The sequence below is a fragment of the Balaenoptera physalus genome (assembly GCF_965194825.1).
Source record: "Balaenoptera physalus genome assembly, chromosome: 19".
NCBI classification, from domain to species: Eukaryota; Metazoa; Chordata; class Mammalia; order Artiodactyla; family Balaenopteridae; genus Balaenoptera; species Balaenoptera physalus.
Window position 1 is genome coordinate 2,341,881 of NC_138900.1, and position 18,253 is coordinate 2,360,133.

At 40.5% G+C, this 18,253-nt stretch overlaps 1 protein-coding gene across 1 annotated transcript in view; it reads left to right on the top strand.

Moving 5' to 3' along the window:
• Window positions 1-9,615, top strand: part of SMIM17 (small integral membrane protein 17) — a 77,552-nt gene extending 67,937 nt beyond the window's left edge. The window contains exon 5 of the mRNA XM_082436807.1: window positions 9,483-9,615. Coding sequence (XP_082292933.1) covers window positions 9,483-9,503 — 21 coding nt within the window. The 3' untranslated portion in view covers window positions 9,504-9,615. The remainder of the gene's footprint in view (window positions 1-9,482) is intronic.
• The last annotated feature ends 8,638 nt before the right edge of the window (window positions 9,616-18,253 follow it).

Sequence of the window (18,253 nt, forward strand, 5' to 3'; positions counted from 1 at the left end):
TCCTGCTGATTTGAAATGTCCAATTCTGTTGTATACTAAATCTCTATATGTGAATCCAATCCATCTATTTCTGGACTCGGTATCTGTTTCATCCCTCACAACCCGCTCTCCTCTACGGAACAACTATCACACTGTTTTAATAGTGGGAACTTTATACTTCTGTGTTTGATAGTGGGTACCACATTTCCTACGTAAGGGTTCACCATTTGCAAAGTTGTGGTATTTATTCTCGTGGATTCCTCCTTTGTGTGGATTTTAAAATTGTCTTGGAAAATCTCCTAATAAATACTATTGGTACGTGGATTGGAATTTTAGTGAATTTATAGATTAATTGGTGGGGGAACAGATATCTTTGAAATTAAGAATTTTTCCTTTCAGGAATATAACGTTCCATTTACCATGTTGTTTTCATTCTCCTTTATTAATATTTTATAGGTATATATTTCATTCCAGTCTAGTATTTTTTTCATACTAAATCTATTCCTAAGGGTTATATTGGCTTCATCACCATTGGGAAGGATTTTTTTTTTTTCTGATTACATTTTTAACTGGTTACTTGGGTAAGATTGCTTCTTCCTGTGTTCTAGATCAGACCGGACTTTTAATCCGCTTGTCAGTTCCATTATTTTGTTGGTTGAATCTCTTGAATGTCTAAGCTGTACAACAATATAACAATTTTTTTTTTCTTTTTCTATCCAACATTTACCTCTTATTTCTAGATTTAGTGTGTTGGCAAGTTTCTCTGATATAATACTTAATTGTCATGGTAATTATGGGTCTCTTTGTATTGTTCCTGTCTTGACCAGAAATACTATCAATATTTACCATTAAAAATAATATTGTTAGGCTTTTGAATCAAACTAAGAGATTTTATTCCATTTTGAAATTGCAGACAGTTTTCTCTGGTTTGGATGAAATTTATTTGTTGGAACCTACGGAGATGATCATTTCCTCTTTAACCTATCCATTTTCTGAGCTGTGTTAATAACGTGAGCAATCATTTATTCCTGGGTTGTGCCTTTTTTAGTTATGGTGGGTTACTCTTCAATGAAATTGCTGGATTAAATTTGTTAACACTGCATTTGGAAGTTCTGCATCTATATTGATAAATAATATTGGTCTATAGTTTTCTTATTCGATGCCATCCCTGTTGGGTTTTTATGAGTACATATATGTATGTATGTGATAATATTTACAAAAGTGTCTGGAATCATTCAGACCCAAGTTATTTTTAGTTACTTCTTGGGAAGAATCTTCAAATGGTAAAGACTTATCCAAGGGAAATTTTGCTCCATTTATTGTATATTAGTATATTATTATATAGCATATTATAGTTCTCCACTGGGGCGATATCATCCCCAAGGGGGCAAAGATTGATTTTTTAAAAAAATTGATTCTTGGTGGGGGGAAAAACATTCCTTTATTCTTTAAAAGAAACAGACATACATAAACATATACAGTACTTCTGTGGTATTAAAATTTCATGGAGGTGGGAATGATTAGAAAAAGAAAAGTCTAAAAAAAGGCTTCTTGGGAGGACAATACTGAAAAACAGTTTGAGAAGACACTGATCTATATATATATTTTTTTGTTCTTTCATAAAGTAATATGTTCTTGTTTTATTTGAATCACTAGAAAATTACAATTATTGAGTAAGAAAATATCAAAATTAAACTAACCCTCTGGTCAGGTGATTCAGATTTACAGCCATGTTTGGAATTCACTGTCATCAGAGATGCATAAGACTCCTGGATCTAGGATTGGCAGGTTGTTGGGAAAACAGGCAGAAACATAAAAGGCATTGTAGTTCTTTGATATAATACTTTGGGTGTGAGGCCCTTAGGAGAACTCTGGTAGAACTATGATTATCTTAGAGAAGGAAACCAGTGATGAGATACACAGGCGAGAGTAGGATTTTTCCACCCAACACTGTGTTTGGTGGACTCAGAATTTAGAATATCCACGTTGTTGACGTCATCAAAGTGAGCCTTGGCAGTTGGGAGACAGAGGTTCCTAAAGGAAAAAAAAAAAAGAACGCATCAGTTTAAAAAAAAAAAAAAAATCACCGTGGGAAACGCTGTCTGTTTCGCAGTACGGCAGCGCCACCTTCCGGACAGAGGCCCCAGGTGCAACGGCTCTATGTCCTGGAAGCTGAGATTTCTCTTTTGGAGGCCTCGTGAGTCTCCCCCTGATATCCGCAGGCCTGAGCAAGTCGACGAATGATTAGCAAGCAAGGGACCCCACCGGCTTCGCTGGCCAAATGAACATAGTATATTCAGGGGTGTAGCCGACCTGGCCCTGGCGTCATCTCAGTTTTACACGAAGGGGTGACAGTCACCCTTTCTGGGAAGTTCTGTCCCTATCTCTGTCTCCTAAAGATGCACTAGCTCTAGGGGCCTTTTGTCACAGAGGTTCCTCTGAAACTCCTGGACCCGATTTGTTGATATTTCGGCCAAGAAGAAGGCTAATGGTACCTGCTGATGGTGGCAGCTCTCCGGACCGATGACAACCTCAAAGAGGGAGAATAAAGGTCAGGTAGCAGAACAGGCCAAATGAAAAGCCATCAGCCTGCCTTAGACAACACTCTAAGGACCAGGCCTCACAAAACACTAAGAATCTAGAGGAGCAACGGCCTACTTTCTACCCAAACAGGAGAGAGAAGAAAGGGCAACTGATTTTATTAGTAATTGTTACATACTTTACTTTTTAAATTATTTTTTTGGAGTATAGTTGATTTATAATGTTGCATTAGTTTCTGGTGTACAGCAAAGTGATTCAGATATGTATATATATTATGTATATATGTATTCTTTTTCATATCCTTTTACATTATGGTTTATTACAGGATATTGAATATAGTTCCCTGTGCTATACAGTAGGACCTTGTTGTAATTTTTACATACTTTAAAAATCACAGCAGTTGGCTAAGACAGGGAGAAATAGGTCATACTAGTTGTCTCACATTTTAAGAGATACGATATGCAAATTGATGCAAAACAAAGCTTACGACTGTTAAAATAACCCTGGGATCTTAGATAAGGACTTTCCCCTCCCTAAGAACCAGAAAATATATTTCATGTAAAACAATAGTTCCTGGGGACCTCCCTGGTGGCACAGTGGATAAGACTCCACGCTCCCAATACCGGGGGCCCTGGTTCGATCCCGGGTCAGGAAAATAGATCCCACATGCATGCTGCAACTAAGAGTTCACATGCTGCAACTAAGGAGCCAGCGTGCCGCAACTAAGACCCGGTGCAACCTAATAAATAAATAAACGTTTTTAAAAAATTATCATCATTTATTTAAAAAAACAATACTTCCTATAAAATCTCTACTGAGATTGTGTCCAGTGCAGATGGGGGTCCCACTTAATACTCCAGGAAGATGAGATATTCATGGTTTTATTTTATTATTTTTTTAAAAGATTTTTTTGATTTGGACCATTTTTAAAGTCTTTATTGAATTTGTTATAATATTGCTTCTGTTTTATGTTTTAGTTTTTTGGCCGCAAGGCATGTGGGATCTTAGCTCCCCAACCAGGGATCGAACCCGCACCCCCTGCATTGGAAGGCTAAATCTTAACCACTGGACCACCAGGGAAGTCCTTCATGGTTTTAAAATACTGTCAGTTTAACTCTAGTCAACAAATATTCTCTAGGCACATGTTGGATCCTGAGAGTTCAGAAACCAATAAAATAGAGTGTCAGCCCATAAGGAGTTCATGGTCAAGCTAGAAACACAGATAGGCAGTCACTTTGTATTAGTCAGGTTTTTCTCCAGAGAAACAGAGTCAATAGGATGTATACAGACATAGAGATGTGTTGTAAGGAATTGGTTCACTTGATTACAGAGGTTGGCTAATCCAAACTCTGCAGGGTGGGCTGGCAGGCTTGAGACCCAGGAACACTGATGTTTCAGCTCCAGCCTGAAGGCCATCTGCTGTAGAGCCAGGAAGAGCTGATGTTTCGGATGAAGTCCAAAGGCCACCGTGAGAGAATTCTCTCTTGCTCAGGGGAGGCTGGTCTTTTTGTTGTATTCAGGCCTTATTATGGAGGACGATCTGCTTACTCAAAGTCCACCAATTTTAAAGCATGATTTTTTTAACATAAATTTATTTATTTATTATTTATTTATTTTTGGCTGCGTCAGGTCTTCGTTGCTGCGCGCGGGCTTTCTCTAGTTGCAGTGAGCGGGGGCTACTCTTCATTGCAGTGCATGGGCTTCTCATGGCGGTGACTTCTTTTGTTGTGGAGCACGGGCTCTAGGCACGTGGGCTTCAGTAGTTGTGGCATGCAGGCTCAATAGTCGTGGCTCGTAGTCTCTAGAGCACAGGCTCAGTAGTTGTGGCACACAGGCTTAATTGCTCTGAGGCATGTGGCATCTTCCAGGACCAGGGCTTGAACACGTGTCCCCTGCATTGGCAGGCTGATTCTTAACCACTGCGCCACTAGGGAAGTCCCTCCACCAATTTTAATGTTAATCCCACGGGACTTCCCTGGCGGTCCAGTGGTTGAGATTCCACACTTCCACTGCAGGGGGATGGGTTTGATCCCTGGTTGGGGAACTAAGATCCCGCATGCTGTGCAGCACAGCCAAAGAAAAAATTTTTTTAAATTTCTAAAATGTTAATCCCATCCAAAAACACCCTCACAGAAACACCCAGAATAATGTTTGACCAAATATCTGGGCCCCACCCCATGGCCAGTTTTGCACATTACACGTTCATACATATAGACAATGTGAAAGAGAGGTGTGGGTGTAAAAATGTAAGTTTTGCATCAAAATATGAAAAGTAGCTCTCTTTCAGTTATGAGATCACAGATGGCCTTTGTTTCCCTCCTGTCATGTACTTGCACCATCAAAGTTCTCAACGATAGCCATATAGCACTTTAAAATACGAGAATTGAAATTGGGACATGGAAGCTCTTTTCTCTTTTCTAGAACATAAAACAGTGGAGGCTCCTCTTCTTACCCTTGGTAATGAGGCTTAATCTCAGATATTTAAGAAATCTTCAGTATGAATGAGTGCACTACTTTTTTTTTCTTTTTTTTGGCCATGCTGCGCGGCTGGTGGAATCTTAGTTCCCCGACCAGGAATTGAACCCGCGTCCTTGGCAGTGAAAGCTCAGAGTGCTAACCACTGGACGGCCAGGGAATTCCCAGTGCACTACTTTTTATAAATGTTTATTTTAGTATACACACAAAAACAAGGTAGAAATCGTAAGTAAACGGTTTGATGAATTTTCACAAGTCAACCTGCCCATGTAGGCAGCACCCTGAATAACAAAAAGAACATTACCAGCACCTTTGAATCCCCTGTTGTCCCTTCCAGACATCGTCACCTCCCCAAGTGTAACCACTGTCCCACTGGTTCTCCCAAGTGGGGTGATTTTGCCCCCTCTCAGGGGACATCTGGCAACGTCTGGAGACATTTTTGGTTGTCAACTTGGGGAAGAAGGGCTCCTAGCACCTAGTGATTAGAGACCTGGGGTGCTGCTAAACATCCTACAGTGCACAGGGCAGCCCCCTTCCCAAAACACCGATAAAACGTATCCGGCTCAAAATGACAATAGTGCCAAGTGACAATAGTGCCAAGGTCGAGAAACTTCAGTGTTTCAGCATCATTATTTTGTGTTCACAGAAAGTTACATACAAGAATGTTCATAGGCGCTTTACTCATAATTCAAACATCCAGAAGCAACCCAGATATCTGTCAACAGGAGAATGGATAAACAATACATTATGGTTTATTAACACCATGGAATACTACTCAGCAGAGAATAAACTACTGAAAGATACATCGGTGAATCTCAAAAAGATTATATTGAGTGCGGGAAGCCAGATACACCAAAACAAACAAACCAAAAATTTATGCAGCCTGATTCCATTATTGGAAGAAGTGAGGGGAAAGGAAGAAAGAGAAGTCTAAACAACAAAGTGGTTTCCTCTGAGGGCGATGAAAATGTATCTTGATTTGGGTCTTGGTTACAAGGGTGTATGTAGTCAATTGCCAGCCTGCATCAAACTTGAGTAGTGCAGAGAAGTAATCTCTACCCAAAGAGGGTATCTGAGATCGGAGATCTCTTTTCAAAAAGTTCCGCTTTGCAAGAAAGAGCTTTTTAAAGAATCTGGTGTTGCTTCGTGCAAAGGTCCACAGAAGTTCTGCTGGGTCATCCACTCTGGCACTGAAGTTTACCCAATACTTTCAGGTCCTGTACAAATGGATTTCTGTCATGAAGATGTCATTTAATATCCTATAGATTATTGAGTACAGGTCTACGCCAGTCACTCCAGAAATTGTAATAACCTCTCCTGATTTAATCCACGTCAATACATTTTGCTAAAGCAGAATTTTGATCTACTTTGTTTGGATAAGTACCTCCAAAAATCCATATCCACAAGCATTTCCTTGACTAGGTTGAGAAATCTTAGTGAATGCTTTGAATGATTCCTGAGTGTCTTTCATATCTTCCTATTATCCTTCCACGATTCAAACTCTGGGCAGTATTATAATCAGATTCTGGTTACCAGTCAGGCAAGCAGTGGATGGGCTAGGAGAGGCAGGGTTCCTCCAGATAAAGACCAGTTAAACATTGTAGTTGAAAGCTCTCTAGATCCTGAATCCTGACAGACGTCCTTACTCCAATAACAATCTCAGTCTTTTTCATTTAATGCCCTCAGTATCACGCAAGCCACCCAGAAAGGGTATACATTTAATTATCAGTGTAGCTAGGCAAACCATGGGACCACTGTCTGATTTTGGGTTACAGCCATCACAGCCCTAAGGCTTATGAGATTCCTTCAGCAGAACTGCATTAAGACCCCGAGTTCAAGTCAATGAATTAATAAGGCCCTCCCTGCATTCACTGATTTACTGATAAATATCTATTAATGACCTACAACATCTAAGGCAACTTTCTAGGGACTGGAGAAAATTCTTTCCCTCATGGAGATTACATTCTGGAACTGGAAAGATGCACATTAAAAAAATAAATATGGGGAATTCCCTGGCGGTCCAGTGGTTAAGACTCTGTGCTTTCACCGTTGAGGGCCTGGGTTTGATCCCTGGTGGGGGAACTAAGATCCCACAAGCCGCATGGCGCGGCCAAAAAAAAAAAAAGTAGTATAATAAATTAGCAAACTAAGGGCCATAGAGAAAAGTGAAGCAGAGATGGTGGGGCAAGGCACATGGCTTGACAGGATTAAATTTAACCTACAATTTCTGGGGGAGCTAAACTCAGTTATCTTGATTTTCTTGAGTTTGCAGTCCTTTCCCCTTGACTTGAATGTACTTATTCAACTTGCCTCTGAAAACTCCTGTTTATTTTTCAAAGCCTAGCCCTGAAACATTTCTCTGAGAACTTTTCTGAATCTCAAAATCATTCAGTAGTGAATCCTTTCCCTTCTTAGACATGGTTCATTTTCTTGTACCACTCAGTACATTGTACTCTGGAGTTGTATGTGCAATTTAAACTCTGTGAAACCCAATTCTCTGCCCTTTGCACAAAATTTAAATTACATGACTGCTTGCTATTTGGATGAGTCTTGTCATCAAGAGAAAGTAAGGCAGCATCATGATATTGAAATCACAAGGTTGGGGGTGTATGTGGTAACTTATTTATCTCTCTTAATGGTACCTAAAGCAACACCTGAGAAGTATCTGAGGACAAGGAAAGTTTGCACCAAACCACAAAATGTGAGTGTTGGGTCTCACCAAGGCCTCCTTTACTGTCATCTGAAGCCACGTGGATTTGTTAGAATGCATCCAGCTCTAGGAACTGTTTCCATTGCGGAAATCTTGCTACGGATTAATATAACTCACAGAGTGGTACAAGGACCTGGAAAACTTCTTAGTGAATGTGTGCAGAATCTGGAAGTCCACAGCTAGACCTCTCCCCTGGAGAAAGTCTTGTAAATGGGCCAGAAACCATGGAGAAGATTCTCTGTGGACTTTTTGCAACGGCAAAAACTTAGAAACCACCCATGCAAAAGTGTTCATCAACCAAGGGATGGAGAGACAAGTGCTGGTGTGTTTGTACGGTGTGGTTATACTGTGGTAAAGGGGAACCTCATTTAACATGTACATGAATCTCAAGGTCAGTTTCAGTTGCAGGAAGAATTCAGTGTAATTCCCTTTATTTAAAGTTCAAAACCAGGAGAAAATAGACATTTCATTTAGGATTACATCCACAGGGGATAAAACAATAATGAAAAGCCAAAGAACTGTAACATGACTTTGTAAACTGCTATCCTGAGGCACTGAGGGTGAGAAAGAAATTGCGTTTCAAGAACACTCCATGGATTCGAAGGTGCTGGTAATATCCTCCATCTTGGCTTGACTGGTCAGTATGTGGGTATTTGTTTTTCTTCTCTAACTGGCGCATGCATTTTGTCAATGCTTTTATATATGCGTTGAAGAGAAAAATCAAGAAAAAAGTCCTATGTGCTCAAGTTTAGGAATATCCCCTAACATCTATCGACGATACCCCTTATATCCTAGTGCTGCTCCTTTGTGTCAGTCTCTTGATTCTTGTTCAAAGGTGATAAACGCAGTGATGAGATCTTTAAAATACAACAGTTGTAGGAAGTGTGGAAGAAAACTCAGGAAAGGACGCTGGTTGGCTAATTCAAAGCTAAACGTGGGACCAAACCTGGGTGCCATTTTTAGGATGCAAAGCATTAAGTCGTGGCTGCTTGTTTTTTCACACTGTGCTTCATCCAAGCTGCATCCCGCATCCCGCCCCCCCCCCCCCCCCGCCATTTGAGGGGAGTTCTCCATTGCGTTTGAACTTGGTAGCATATGTCTCTCTCATCAGAACAGAAGCAAAAGCCAAGAGGTGATCTCTTTGCCTCGTCTTTGGCCGTCAGGACACCTGCATTTTAAACTTGGCTTCAGGGCGTTAAACGTGAGGTGACAGAGACTGAGGGCCAGTAAAGTTTCATTTGTGCAGCAGTGCTGTTCATTAGTGATGGCAGCAGTGTAGGATCTGTGTAGGAGCGGGAGGCCAGAGCTCTCCAGATCACAGGATGATGGTTTCACAGTCTGTTCTTAACTTGCCTTGCTTCCTCTCCCTTTTCAGAAGTGGGTTCGTTGCTATCCCATGCATTCAATTAGCGCTTTTTTTTAAATTTATTTTTTACTTAAGTATAGTTGATTTACAATGTTTTGTTAGTTTCAGTGATTCACTTATACATATATATACATATATGTATATGTATGTGTATATATATATATATATTCTTCTTCTGATTCTTTTCCCTTATAGATTATTACAAAATATTGAGTACAGTTCCTGGTGCTATACAGTAGGTCCTTGTGGGTTATCTATTTTTCAATGAGCTCTTGAGACCTTGAGAATAAACTGCTTTAGAGAGTCAGAGTCAATTGAGGCTGCTTGTTCCCAAGACCTGGAATGATGCTTAAGTAACTGGAATAGTAACATTTTCAAGTCCCGTTGGCTTTTGTCAATGTTCTCCCTTAGGAATTCGCTGATGTCAAGTAAGGTGTGATGTGCAGCTGAAGGACGTCCCACAGTCGTGGCAACCAAAGGGCTTTTCCCCGGTATGAATTCTCTTATGCTGACAGAGTCGAGGAGGTGTTAAAGGCCTTCCCACACGTGTGGCGTCCAGAGGTGTTAAAGGCCTTCCCACACGCGTGGCGTCCAGAAGGCTTCACTCCACTGTGAGTCCTATCGTGCTCAACCAGTGAAGAGTGGCTACAGAAGGTCTTCCCACACACGTGACATTCGTAGGGTGTCTCACCCATGTGACTGCTCCTGTGAAGGACGGAAAGGGACCTCCAGGTAAAGGCCCTGTGCACAGTCCTCACACGGATAGGGCTTTTCTCTGGTGTGAATTCTCCGATGCTCCATCAGGGAAGACGGACGGACGAAGGATTTCGTACACTTGCTGCATCCGTAGGGCTTTTCTCCGAAGTGACTCTTCCGGTGCCTGATGAGCTGGGCGCTCGGGGTGAAGGCTCTGCCGCAGGCCTTCCACTCGTAGGGCTTTTCCCTGCTGTGGATTCTCTGCTGGTCGACCAGGGCCAAGGGGCGCCTGAAGGCCTTCCCGCACTCGCCGCCTCTGGCGTGGGTGCTCTGATGCTGAGACAGGTGGGTCGTCTGGCTGAAGGCCCGTCTGCCCTGTCCGCAGGCGTAGGGCTTCTCGCCCGTGTGGAAGTGCTGGTGCTGGGTGAGGTGGGCCCTCTGGTGGAAGGTTTTGCTGCACTCGCCGCACTGATAGGGTCCCTCTCCCGTGTGGATCCTCGGATGCTGGACGCCCGTCGAGCATCGGCGGAAGGATTTCCCACACTCGTGGCACCGGCAGCGTTTCTCTTCCCTAAGGATTTTCTGACAGACGATGAGGTGCGTCACGGTGCGGGAGGTTTTTCTGTATTTTCTACACCGCTGCTTGTTTTTTACGTCGCTGTTTCATGTTGGTATGTTTCTTCTTTTATTCTCTTCCATAAAGACAATTCCTTGCTCTCCCGTGTTGACTCGCTCTCTGAAAACGAATATATAAATATATTAATATAAATAAATGTATATATTCCCACTGCTGGGAATCTATCCTTAGAAAAAGGCTCTAGTACTTAAGGATATATGTACAAGGACATTCATTGTCATACTCTACTCACAGAAAAAGCTGGAAATAAATACCCATTTATTCTTACTCTTATTTTTATCTTTTTTGTAATTAAAAATTGTTTTATTGTGGAAAAATACACAAAACATAAAATTTACCATGTTAACCAATTTTAAGTGTACAATTCAGTGGTATTAAGTACATTGTAATGTTGTGCAACCATCACCACCATATATTATTTTTTTTTAATTTGAAATGCATTTTATATTTTAACTTTTAAATTTTAAAAACTGAAGTATAGTTGATTAATAAATATCCAGTTAAAGTAGCTATTTAAGTTGATCTCTCATGAATGGGATTAGTGTCCTCATAAAAGGGACCCCTTCCACCGCCTGAGGGTACAGTGAGAAGATGGTCATCTGTGAACCAGGAAGTGGGCCCTCACAAGACACCAAATCTGGCAGCACCTTCATTTTGCACTTCCCAGCCTCCAGAACTGTGAATGTAAAGGTTTGTTGTTTAAGCCACCTGGTCTGTGGTATTTCCATTATAGCAGCTCGAGCAGACTAAGATAGACATCAAGAGTTCACGTGGCCCAAACTGCCCATGCAAGCTGGGTACTGTCCACACCACCAGCTCTCAGGTGGGGTGGGCCCAGCAGCAATCTTCCATGAGATGCGAGAGATGCACCCAGGACTGGGCTTGAACAGATCTACACAGTATGGGTGAGCCGCACACACAGGTGGCCAGACCCCTGCACCATCCACCCTGGACGTGTTGATCCTTTGCTGCTCTGGTGTGTGTGCAGTGGTCACCCTGTTTGAAATTCTCCAATCATGGATCCTAATTTGCCAAGGGTATCTAAGAACATCTCTCTCTTTTTTTTTAAATTGAAGTATTGTTGATTTACAATATTGTGTGAGTTTCAGGTATGCAACAAAGTGATTCAGTTATACATATATATGTATATATCTGTATTCTTTTAAAACATTATTTTCCATTACAGGTATTACAAGATATTGAATATAGTTCCCTATGCTATAAAGTAAGGACCTTGTTGTTTATCTATTTTATATATGGTAGTGTGTATCTGTTGAACCCAAACTCCTAATTTATCCCTCATGCCATGCCCCCCCCCCCACCGCTTTCCTCATTGGTTACCATAGTTTGTTTTTTATGTCTGTGAGTGTATTTCTGTTTTGTAAATAAGTTCATTTGTACTACTTTGCAGATTCCACATATGTCATAATATAATATTTGTCTTTGTCTGATTTACTTCACTTAGTATGATAATCTGTAGGTCCATCTATGTTGCTGCAAATGGCATTATTTCATTCTTTTTTATGCCTGAGTAGTATTCCATTGTACATATATACCACATCTTCTTTATCCATTCATCTGTCAGTGGACATTTAGGTTGCTTCCATGTCTTGGCTACTGTAAATAGTGCTGCTGTGAACATAGGGGTACATGTACCTTTTTGAATTATAGTTTTCTCTGGATATATGCCCAGGAGTGGGATTGCTGGATCATATGGTAACTCTGTTTTTAGTTTTTTAAGGAACCTCCATACCGTTCTCCTTAGTGGCTGCATCAATTTACATTCCCACCAACAGTGTAGGAGGGTTCCCTTTTCTCCACACCCTCTCCAGCATTTGTTATTTGTAGACTTTTGATGATGGCCATTCTGACCGGTGTGAGGTGATACCTCATTGTAGTTTTAATTTGCATCACTCTAGTGATTAGCAATGTTGAGCATCTTTTCATGTGCCTGTTCTAAGAACATCTCTTAATTCACCTTGTTAAACAGTAAACTCCATGATGGGTTCTATTCTCTTAGAAAACCCCCATTCTTGGCCAGAATTAGAGATTGAACATGTTTGTTAATGAAATAGCTATTGGGAAAAAAAAAAGAAATAGCTCTTGGATGGATATATTTATTCAATTAATTGGAGGACAGAGTAAGAACTTTCTGGAAGATAAAGAGAACAGAAACTTTGAGGAATGTTTTTGAGAAAACAGCCTTATGAAATGAATGAAGGATGAGGTGGTGAAAACAATCCAGAGAGTAAAGATGGAGAGCTGATCATAAACGGGTGTGTGGGGGGAGGGTCGGCAGGACACAATCACATTTGGAGGCTGGAGGTAATTATTTTAAAAGATATGAAAAAAAAAAGATATGAGAGTAGGTTGACCACTGCGGATGAAAGTTGGATCTACTGGGGAGCTCAAACCAAAGACCCTCTGAAGGGAGATGTCCAAACACCTTAAAACTGCAGTCACCTCAGGGAGCAGCTGGCTTTTTGCATGTACATCCTTCCCTCTGCTTGGTTCCCTACTCTCCTGCCTGTGGAGATCTTGCCTCCTCGGCCCTCATCACCCAGGGCTGGCTGTGTGCCTTGCTCCAAGAGGAAAGCTACTTCGGGCTCAGAAATGGAAATGCCTTTGGATAGAGAAAGAAATGGCAGTTGGCCATGCCATCATTATCCAAGAATTCAGCCACTACCACAGGAATCAGGATAAAAGTCCTTGTAAGAATGGCCAGGGACTTCCCTGGCAGTCCAGTGGTTAGGGCTCCGCGCTTCCACTGCAGAAGGCGTGGATTCGATTCCTGGTGGGGGAACTAAGATCCTACAAGCTGTGCAGCGCAGCCCCAAAAAACCCTAGAAAACAAAAAACCAAACAAAACAAACAACAAAGAATGGCTAAAGTTTAAAGGTTTCTGAAGGATGGGAAAGAGGAAGTTGTCCATTTCTAACTGCACTCTTCATGGAACATGGAACAAAAAAATGAAGTAAAGGCCACTATAGTCCCCCAGAGATTTCCAACAGAAGGAGGAAGATACAGCAGAAAACAGATGCCGAATTAAGGGCTGGACGCACTTACTCAGCCAGACCAGGTTCTGGTAAGTCTCTGACATCACAGCTGTGTACAGTTCTCTCTTTAGCGGGGTTCAGGAATCCCCACTCTTCTTGGGAGAAGTCTACGGCTACATCTCGGAATGTCACTGATCGCTAAAATGGCAAACACTTTCTTACTCACAAGGCCTGAGGGAGAAGGGCAAAGTTCTTGGCTGAAAAAAAGGAGGTACTACATAGGCACTGTGGTGTGTACTGTAGGATCCAGGTTTGTTTTTTGTTTTTTTGTGTTTTGCCAAATACATGTACATACGTGTAGACAGTGAAAACCAACTCTTTGGGTAAAAGAAGAATTATCCTATATTATCAACCAAATTGTTAAAACTGGCTGCGGGCCCTGTTGGAGGAAAGCATTTCAGGAACTTGTTTGGAAAACAAGGATTTTTGAGGGAAGCACGAACCATTCTGCCTCTAGACTGCGTTTCCAGCCTGCAGTTCTAATCGACAGATCCTGGCCCCGAGTTGCAATATCCAGCTGGATTTCCAGCCTCCAGCCAGCCCTGCTCAATTCAGTCTGGCCCCCACACGCTAAGTGGTAGAAGCCAATTCCTTAGTCTATGTTGGTGCTACTGTTTCTCCTGAAAAACAGGGATCTTGTACAATTCAGTGGTTTTTGTGGACTGACAAAGACTCCTTAGTTTGTCTGAAGTCTGAAGACAAGGGGAGACTGTCAGCAACCCAGGACCTCAGTTCAATCCTGAATGGATTCCAACACACAGCTTTACATATGTCTTCCTGTCTGTATAGTGTTTACTTGGGCCGTTAAATGTGTAAATGTATATAGACAGAATTTTACCACCTTCTGGATTCTCTAATTGTTTAATATGTTCTATAATGTCTAACACATCACATCTTTAAAAGCCATCTGTCCATTTATCTTTACATTTCAAAAAAAATCTGAATATAAGGTCAGCATATACTTATGCTCAGTATTTAATGGTGAAATTTAAATGTAAGTACAATGAAATGTGAAAACTGTATACCCCCCCAAAAAAACTGGATTAAAAAAAAACTGGATTATGGATTTCTCTTTTTGTAAGTGCATTTCATAATTTACTAGAATACTGGAAAACATATTTGTTTAAATTTGTGTGCATGTGAAACAGAAGCTGTTCTACAACTAGTAAGGAAAAAAGAAAAATCTCACTTCTTTTAAAATTTGTCCTTGGACGTGGGATTAAAGCTCGGGGCACTTGATAATCTGAAGTATTCATGAGGATCTCCGTTTTACTAGATGACTTTATTCTTTAGGGTTAGAGTTAACCTTTATTCTCTAGGGTCTCATTGCAGAAAAAAAATCATAACTGACGTGTGATATGCCTTCCAGAAGTCCACTGGTCATGCTCCCCTTCATGGGGCTTCTCTTTTTGAAGAACCTGTGAATGCAGTGCTGAGAAGGAACTATATATATATATTTTTTAAAAAGCCTCAAATCGGTGTCATTGCCTTGAATCTACCCACCCTGTAAAACATCAAAACAGAGCAGTGCCCAATCACACCTTTTTATGAGCACTATTGGTTCTCCAAGTTGTGAGGGATCCTACTGCGATGTCTCCACATCTGTTCCTCAAAATAGTCATTGATAATAATGACGATCATAACAACAATTACTGTTCTGAGTGCTTTACATGTATTACCTTCATGCTCCATCAGGGCTGAGGCAGCCCTTCCTCTCTGTCCAATATCTCTCCCTGAAAGGGCAGAATCCTGAGATGCAGAGTTGCGGAAGGAGAAAGGTGTGATAAGAGAGACTGGGTCTACTTTGCAGCTCCTGGCATCACTAGTTTAGAAATTCCTCCCTCCACAATATTTAAATAATGTTCAAAAGACTTCAGCATAGCTAATAAGCATGGGAAGAGGTGCTTGACATGATTTCTCATCAGCAAAATGGGATTTAATAGGACAATGAAAACAAAAGAAGAATCCAGTCAAGTAGCAAGATGAAAAATTAATACAGAGAAATAAACACCTGATGTAAACACAAATAATTAAGAGAGGACATAATGGTAGGGGAAAAAAACCCATTTCCAGTGACAACAAAGAAGATACAATACTTAGGAATAAATTTAACAAAAAATGTGCAAAGCCTATATGACATAATCTTCCAAAAACTCTTGAAAGACGCAAAGTAGACTTAAACAAACACAAAGATACCCCTTTTTCTCAGATAGGAAGACCAAGCCATCACAGTGATGTCAACTTCCTAAGATGATGTGAACACTGTATTTGGTCTGTATACCCTCAGCTAAAGACAAAAAGAAGGCTCCCCATATTCCCCAAATAAGGATAGGTGTGTGTTAGCAATTCTGATGCTCTGTGCATTCTAGGACTAAGCAAGTAAGTAAATATATTGTGGTCAGTGGAAGACATGTTTCCTCCTATCACAGAACAGAGTTTGAATACAGAAAAGTGGAAATCTAGAATGAACTTTGCAGTGGTGTACTGGAATTGAAGATATTTGTGATTGCACTTTTTTTAATATAGATCTTTATTGGAGTATAATTACTTCACAATACTGTGTTTCTGTTGCACAACAAAGTGAATCAGCCATATGCATACACATTTCCCCATATCCCCTCCCTCTTGAGCCTCCCTCCCATCCTCCTTTTCCTACCCCTCTATGTGGTCACAAAGCACTGAGCCGATCTCCCTGTGCTATGCTGTTGCTTCCCACCAGCCAACTATTTTACATGTGGTAGTGTATGTATGTCAATGCTACTCTCACTTAGCTCCAGCTTCACCCTCTCATCCCATGTCCTCAAGTCCTTTTTCTATATCTATCTCTTTATTCCTGCCCTGCAACTAGATTCATCAGTACCTTTTTTTTTTTAGATTCCACATATATGTGTTAGCATACGGTATTTGTTTTTCTCTGACTTACTTCACTCTGTATGACAGACTCTAGGTCCATCCACCTCACTACAAATAACTCAATTTCGTTTCATTTTATGGCTGAGTAATATTCCACTGTATATATGTGCCACATCTTCTTTATCCATTCATCTGTCAATGGACATTTAGGTTGGTTCCATGTCTTGGCTATTGTAAATAGTGCTGCAGTGAATGTTGTGGTACATGTGTCTATTTGAATTATGGTTTTCTCAGGGTATATGCCCAGTAGTGGGATTGCTGGGTCATATGGTAGTTCTATTTTTAGTTTTTTAAGGAACCGCCATACTGTTTTCCATAGTAGCTGTATCAATTTACATTCCCACCAACAGTGCAGGGGGGTTCCCTTTTCACCACACCCTTTCCAGCATTTATTGTTTCTACATTTTTTGATAATGGCCATTCTGACCGGCGTGAGATGATACCTCATTGTAGTTTTGATTTGCATCTCTCTAATAATTAGTGATGTTGAGTATCTTTTCATGTGCCTCTTGGCCATCTGTATGTCTTCCTTGGTGAAATGTCTATTTAGGTCTTCCGCCCATTTTTTAACTGGATTGTTCGGGTTTTTTTGATACTGAGCTCCATTAGCTGTTTGTATATTTTGGAGATTAATCCTTTGTTTCATTTACAAATATTTTCTCCCATTCTGAGGGTTGTCTTTTTGTCTTGTTTATGGTTTCTTTTGCTGTGCAAAAGCTTTTAAGTTTAATCAAATCCCATTTGTTTATTTTTGTTTTTATTTCCGTTACTCTAGGAGGTGGGTCTGAAAAGATCTTGCTGTGGTTTATGTCAAAGAGTGTTTTTCCTACGTTTTCCTCTAAGAGTTCTATAGTGTCTGGACTTACATTTAAGTCTTTAATCCATTTGGAGTTTATTTTTGCGTATGGTGTTAGGTAGTAATTTCGTTCTTTTACATGTAGCTCTACAGTTTTCCCAGCACTTATTGAAGAGGCTGTCTTTTCTCCATTGTATATTCTTGCCTCCTTTGTCATAAATTAAGTGCCCACATGTGCGTGGGTTTATCTCTGGGCTTTCTATCCTGTGCCATTGATCTATATTTGTTTTTGTGCCAGTACCATACTGTCTTGATTACTGTAGCTTTGTGGTATAGTTTGAAGTTGGGGAACCTGATTCCTCCAGCTCCGTTTTTCTTTCTCTAGATTGCTTTGGCTATTCAGGGTCTTTTGTGTTTCCATACGAATTGTAAAATTTTTTGTTCTAATTCTGTGAAGAATGCCATTGGTAGTTTGATGGGGATTGCAATGAATCTGTAGATTGCTTTGGGTAGTATAGTCATTTTCACAATATTGATTCTTCCAATCCAAGAACATGGTATATTTCTCCATCTGTTTATGTCATTCTTTATTTCTTTCATCAGTGTTTTATACTATTCTGAGTACAAATCTTTCACCTCCTTATGCAGGTTTATTCCTAGGTATTTTATTCTTTTTGTTGCAATGGTAAATGGGAGTGTTTCCTTAATTTCTCTTTCTGATTTTTCGTTGTTGGGGTATAGAAATACCAGAGATTCTGTGCATTAATTTTGTATCCTGCAGCCTTACCAAATTCATTGATTAGTTCTAGCAGTTTTCTGGTGGCATCTTTAGGATTTTCTATGTATAGAAAATTTTCTATGTATAGTATCATGTCATCTACAAACAGTGGCAGTTTTACTTCTTCTTTTCCAATTTGTATTCCTTTTCTTTTTCTTCTCTGATTGCTTTGGCTAGGACTTCTAAAACTATGTTGAATAAGAGTGGCGAGAGTGGACATCCTTGTCTTGTTCCTGATCTTAGTGGAAATTCATTCAGTTTTTCACCATTGAGTATGATGCTTGCTGTGGGTTTGTCCTATATGGC